Here is a 7,024-nt window from a genome sequence, read left to right on the forward strand (position 1 = left end):
ATATATTATATATTAAATATATATAATTTATATATTTAAAATATTTATTTATTTATTTTTAATATCAAGTAATCATATTCATATAACTTCTTTCAGGAATACAACAAGCATCAACATATTCAGGAAATATTTATGAAAAGCAAGCACCTTATAATCCAAATTACGTTTCTTCGATTCAACAATAACAATTGAATAATCATTATTTTAAAAAATCCATAAAGAAACGTATATTTTTTAAGATGATGCCTGTAATCTAGTTTTTCATTTATGAGATAAATCATTACGAATTCTCAATATTTTTTTTAATAATGAAATAATGCTCAGATAATTATTATATTTAAATTAGTAAAATATCTAAAATGCAAAAAAATTTAACATAAATTTCTAATATATAAATTCTCTTGGACAATTTTATAAGATGTGTTCAAATACAAAATTTTTTAAATTATAAATATTTCATTCTTATTCGTATGTTTATCATTAAAATGAAATTATTGCCATATCATTCTATGTGAAAATTCTTTTTATATTTGAAAATGAATATATTTAAGATCAATTTATAAATTAAGAAATTAATATTGAATATGAACAAAGTATTATTAAAGCTCAAATGAATTTAAAAAATATAATTCCCTTTATACTACAAAATATTATATTATTATATTTGGACTTATATTTTTATGAAAGTTCCTGATATTTTTTTACATGTTATTTATAAATATATATTATTGTTTATCTAGATAACAAATTTTTTTTATTATATTACTTGCCATTATTAATACCTAAAATATTAAAAAATTAGATATATGTTAAAATATGTTCAATTAAATGATAAATAATATTGATATAATATATTATAATAATTATATATATATATGTTAAATTATAAATAGAATTGATATAATATACATGATTAAGAAAATAAAAAATCAATTATTTATTTCATTTATTTTTTTTATTTGTAAAATAATTTTAAATAATGTAATATTTTTGTATAATATTATATTTTATTTATATATTTTTAAAAATTACATGATTATGATATATTTATATTATTGTGCCCCGAGATCGATTCATTAAGATATTTTGAAATCAATATAAAATATATATTAAACATTGTTTAGAATATTATCTTATGAAAGACAAATACTGATTGCATGATATGATATAAAGTATGATATGAAACAAAGTTATGAAAGAGATAGCAAAATTCTGAGTAAAACAATAAAATTGCAAAGGCGATATCAATATTCTTTTCATGAAATTCCACTTTATTAATAAATGAATAAACAAAAAGAACTTTTTGCATTCATATTATATTTATAATTGACACTTTGTAAAAAAAAAATATTAAATAAAATAAAATTCCTCGTAGAACTTATTTAATTATATGATATTACTCGATGAATTATTAATTTTTTAATAATATTTCTGAATTCAGTTTCTTCAATCATTCTTCTTTATCAATCATGCTTGAGAGAACAATAATATATATATATATATATATATATATTATTTATATTTTTATATAAACTATTTACAATTTTTAAATTTTAAACAAGAATTTATTATTATATAGTGGAAAATTAAAAAAGAATCACATGATTTATGGGAAAATATATATTTCTGAATATCTATATTACAATATGTATATATATAAACAATTTACTATTAATGTTTCACAGTTTTTTCCATAAATTATTTAGCTAATTTATTTATATTTAAATAATTATAATAAAGGATAAGAAAAGTTAATTGCTATATTTATAAAAATTATATTCCATATTGAAAGAGTAATGAATAATACTAATAAAAATAATATGTAATTCAAAAAGAAATATATAATTTAATTAATTATCTGAATTTGGATTTAAATATAAAAAGAACAATATTATACATCTTTCTATGAGTAAAAACTGTGAAACAATGAATCTATCTTTAAATGTAAGTATTTTTATCAGTTGACCAGTTCTTCATATTAAATTTACATTCTGTTATAAATACTTATAAATAATTTTGATTATTATTTTTGACTATTTATAACAAGCTATTTCTTCAATGTTGATATACAATGTAATACATAAAGTCAATATTTTTCAAAAACATAAAAATAAAATTTAATTAATATAATGTAATCTTAAAAAATTAATAAATTTAGTGAATACTATCTATATGTACTATAAATATTATTTTTCTTAAATAAAATATTGAGTAAAATTTCTGTATATTAATTTACTTCTACTTTTTATAAAAATATAATAATGTACTAATAAATAATCTATTATAAATTAATTCAATGAATTTTAGCTTTCAAATTAGATATTATAAAAAAATATATTTTAAAAAAGTTTTTATACAACATAAATACATCTTTTTTCAAAATTTATTTTGAGTATTTATGTTCCCTTTAAGCACACAATAACTTTTATTTATTAGCAGCATTTAACAAAATTATATAACATAATTTTCTTTAAATAAAAATAAAATAAAAATAAAAATATCTGATGTTAATTATATTATGAATTAAAAAATTTATATTTTATATATGATTGCAATCCTTCAAATAACAATAATTCTATTTTCTATTTAGCATAATTTTTTCATTTAATATACTAATTTAATAGAAAACAAATATCTATAATATCAATCATACAATTATTGATATTAGATTCTCATAGCTTCTTTTGATATTAATTAGAAAAATCAATTTTTATATAAATATAGAAAGAAATTTAGATTACAGGACGGTTATTATTTCATCAACTACTTTTTAATACTTAATAAAATAGAATAATATTTTATCAGTATAAGATTTCATAACTTTCCTAAAATATATAACTTATATTGAGACAATGCAAATTATTTCCTCATAATATAGTCATAATTCAGTCAGTATGAATTCCAATAATATTCCAATATATAAAATATTAGAATCCACTGTTTTCATTTCTCTTGTGTTTAAATCTACAAATTTACTAATATCAATTGTACTCATATAAATATTTATTATTTTTGTATATTGTCTACAAAGAAAGGAAGAAATAGTATCAGTCATATATTCTGTATTATTTTCAATCTCTATTGTTTTTCATTGAACATTACTAGAAAATATAAGCCCTAAAAATATTTCAACAGTACTTTTTTCTATGATATTAATAACATATTTACAGAAATATTTATAGAAATGTTTACAAAATGAGAAATATTAATTCTGTGTAATATTTTTTTTTTACATATTAATAAAATTTTCAAAGATATTGTATACATAATTATCATACATTAGTCAATCAATCATAACAAAAGTTATTAAAGTTTTTTTTGTATGTATATATAGTGAACATATAACTTTTTTACTTCTTAAATTTCGGGGTTTAATTCTCGTATTATTTATCTTAATTATTTTAGGAAAAATTTTAGTACCAAAAATGATTTGATAAATTCTTTTTTTAGATTATTATGTTTAATCACATTCCATAGAAAGCTGAAAAATATTAGAAAAACTTTGTCTCTACTTACCTAATATATAAACATAGTACATTTGAGTCTTGAAAAGACATCATTGCTTTAAGAGATTACACATGTAGATTGCGAAGTAGCATTTTCCATATTATTGAGATTACTATAACTACCTCGGAAATTTATATCTTCCACTTTTAAAGATAATTCATGTGATCGTTCTTCATCTAACGGAGCAGTTGTTGAAGTATGACTGATAGACGAATGCCGAGATCGTGATAAAGTTCCTCGTTGATTACTACCTGCGGATGGAGCTGGGCTAGGAGAAGGACTCTCTGGTATTTGTTCCTGTTCTTGCTGTTGTTTTGTTATAATTAATCTATTTAGCAAAGAAATTTGTCCTTGAATACTTGACATAAAAGGTCTGTATCCCAAACTAAAATATAAATTTAATTTTTCATTTTATTTTTAATTTATTTATTTATTTTAAACATATATTGCTTATATGATACATACCATTCAGAATGAGACCATTTAGTTAATGTAAGAAGACCATCTCTTAAATTAATTACAGAATCAAATGTTTGCATAGGTGCATGTGCTGCTCTGATAGTTCTAGCCATAGCAGGTGCATCACGTAAAACAGTTGCCAATACTGCAGCCCATCCTAAACAACTACCTTCCAAAAATAATTGTAAAAGATATCTAAGCTGTACTTCCGCACGACTTATTGGTGCACAGAGTGAAGCATTATGAACTTCTGTCTGTTCAACAGGATCTGGTGAAACCCAACACACTGTTCCGACTCCAGTCCCAACGATTGATTCAGTATCATCTCTCCAAATAGTACTACTATCACTAAGAACGCTGTTAGCATCTAAAAATACAGAAATAAAATTTATATTTTTGTAATCTAAAATAACATGATTAAATTTATATTGTTATAAGATGAAACAAATACCATGTAACATATTTGCTGTTAATTTAGTTTCAGTAGCAGGAAATTGTGTTTCTAAACTGGCAACAGGAGACACTAATGTCGTATAAGGTGGTCTTCCACTTGGCAAACTAGTATAACCACTATCAGGTAAATCAACAACAAAACTGGAATTTAATGGTTCATCTTCTGGACTTTCTAAACTCACAGATCTTATAGAACGTAAAGAAGTAAGGCTAGATCTCCGAAATTTTTGTAAAGTTGGAAGGGATAACACAGGATAAGCAAATGAAAAATCTTCATGCACTGCTTTCAATGCTGCAATATAATCGTCTATTTTTGCTGCTCTATCACGTTCTCTGGCAAACCATGTAACTAAATGAAAATCTAAGCGTGCAGAAAATCTGCCTAAATCTGCGAGTCGTTTTGCTGAAAGTAATCGACGGGCATGACGTTGTAGTATTACATCAATAAAAAATTCCTCGGCTGAACCTTCTCTAAAAAATAATAAACATTTTATTTTAATATTTTAATAATATATTTTTAATAACTTTAATCAATATTTATTCTAGAATTTAATACAAAACTTATCAAAACATACTTGTTATCAACCTTCTCAGTTTTAGAAGTATTGGTAGGTACAGACTTTTTTCGCCTCATAACAACATTTCTAGTTTTTTCTAACATTGAAGAAGGAGCTATATCTTTAGTTATTGAATCAGATTGTACTTTAGGTGTCACCGTAGTACTATAACTTCGACTTCTTGAAACTTGCATAGTTCCTAATACTAAAGATAAATCATCTTCATGAGGTGAAAGTGGTGGAGTTTGAGGAGGTCCGCCTAATTTTGATGTTCCACCCCAAGATGTTCTTGGAGACTCCACATCATTTGGATCTTAAAAAAAAAAAAAAAGAAAAAAAAAGGATATATAAATATAGAGATCATAATACATATTTATAAAAATTTTATAAAATATTTATTATTACCTATTGCTCTAAGAAAACGAACAAGATCTTTTGAAAGTTCCCATCTTCCTTGTTCTAAAGCAGCATCCAATAACAAGGTAGCATGTTGTCGACTAACGATTGAAGGTTCTAGATTTTGTAAAATTATTAAGTAACTAGCAGCAGTATCAAGTTGTTGACGTTGCAAACAATCTTGCAACAACTTTTTTGGTGGCCCAGCAACAGAGAATAAATAAGGCCATAGTGCTATTTCAGTCTTTCTAGCGCATTGAACAACTGCTCTAGCCCATACTCCTGGAAATTCACGGATGAATTCCACCACAGAAGGCAACTGAGCATCTGGGATTGGTTCTTTACTAGTTGCTTCTTCTTCTAGTACCTCATGAAGTAAAAGTTCTAATGAATGTGGAAAATATGGCAGTGCAGAACAGGAACGAGCAATTTCCCAAGCATGATATCCTAAATTTCGATGAATGAGTTGTCGTAATATTTGATGAAGATAAACTTGACTCTAAAATTAAAATAATATGTGAGAAATTTTCATCTAATAAAAGATATTTTATGATGTTTACACTTACTGTAAGTTCTAATAAACTAAATGGCAGCGAAAATAGGGAATTAGTATCCGAAGTAAAAAGTACTGTATCATTTTCTGCTCCCAATAAAATAGCATCCTCAAATAATATAGCTAAAGGATAAATACGTAAATGAAAAGGTAACATAATTCTCTTGCTCATAAAAGTATGCGTTTTTTCTTGATGATTCCTTGGAAATAATGGAAGCCAAACGCGCATGCCATGAGCACCGCAAAATAACCATAGAGCTTCTGTTAAGTGAGGTTTATCTCTTCTTGATCTCCATGGTACCCAAACATTTTCTACATAAGAAGCTAATACTGTTGGAGCACTACACGTAAACAGCTGTAAAGAATAACAAAATTGAAAGTAAATTTTATTTTTATTTTTGAATTGTTATTAAAAATATTATTCACATACAACTTCTGGGTTATCAATACAATGTTCTCGTTGAACCATAAGTAGACGTCCAGATACGTTCAACAGAAGACTTTCAGGATGTGGATGACTTCCAGCTGTTTCTGCACGTATAGTAGTTAAAGTGGCACTTACAACACAAGCAGGATGAATACAAAGTCCACTGATATCTACAGTTTGTAATCTCGTTAATTCTATATTTCCTGCATCTATAAATAATAAAATTTTAAGATATAATTTTATAATTTATAATTCATAAAATTTTTTTCCTTTTTTACTCACCATTATTGCTTTCTATTACCATATCATAAATGCTAATTTGTGCATTAGCACAAAATGTTAAAAGTCTGTCTTTTAATGTGTTGAGCAGTAATACTTGTGATGTCATTCTAACAGTTCTAACATAATTATTATCCAAACGTGTATCACGTGGATATATTCTAACTTCATCTTTATCATCTAATATTGAATAACTACTTGCTATCAAGAAACCTCGATGCCATAATAATCCCCCAGTTACAATGAAATCTCGTTCTTGAGTTTCATTACCAAAAAGTTTCCATTTACGGGAAGGTAAAGAATAATGAGCTAATCCTGTACGTCCTGCTACAGCTATACTCATGCCTTCATTATCAATAGCAGTATACTAAAAGAAATTGTAAATTTGTTTAT

At 24.4% G+C, this 7,024-nt stretch overlaps 2 protein-coding genes across 3 annotated transcripts in view; one reads left to right on the forward strand and one right to left on the reverse strand.

The window, feature by feature from the left end:
* The window catches only part of LOC102680211, a 7,234-nt gene extending 7,037 nt beyond the window's left edge, over positions 1–197 (forward strand). For both annotated transcript variants that reach the window (XM_006614949.2, XM_031510107.1), the window contains exon 5: positions 97–197. In XM_006614949.2, the coding sequence (XP_006615012.1) occupies positions 97–185 (89 nt within the window). In that variant the 3' untranslated portion in view covers positions 186–197. The remainder of the gene's footprint in view (positions 1–96) is intronic.
* A 3,340-nt stretch (positions 198–3,537) lies between these two features.
* LOC102680617 (guanine nucleotide exchange factor subunit Rich) overlaps positions 3,538–7,024 on the reverse strand; it is a 6,808-nt gene continuing 3,321 nt past the window's right edge. The window contains exons 9-16 of the mRNA XM_006614952.2: positions 6,635–6,998; positions 6,356–6,561; positions 5,939–6,280; positions 5,382–5,871; positions 4,995–5,289; positions 4,418–4,890; positions 3,973–4,333; positions 3,538–3,892 (exon numbers count right to left, since the gene is read on the reverse strand). Coding sequence (XP_006615015.1) covers positions 3,565–3,892; positions 3,973–4,333; positions 4,418–4,890; positions 4,995–5,289; positions 5,382–5,871; positions 5,939–6,280; positions 6,356–6,561; positions 6,635–6,998 — 2,859 coding nt within the window. The 3' untranslated portion in view covers positions 3,538–3,564. The remainder of the gene's footprint in view (positions 3,893–3,972; positions 4,334–4,417; positions 4,891–4,994; positions 5,290–5,381; positions 5,872–5,938; positions 6,281–6,355; positions 6,562–6,634; positions 6,999–7,024) is intronic.

This window comes from Apis dorsata, unplaced genomic scaffold (assembly GCF_000469605.1).
Source record: "Apis dorsata unplaced genomic scaffold, Apis dorsata 1.3 scaffold_206, whole genome shotgun sequence".
Lineage (NCBI taxonomy): Eukaryota > Metazoa > Arthropoda > Insecta > Hymenoptera > Apidae > Apis > Apis dorsata.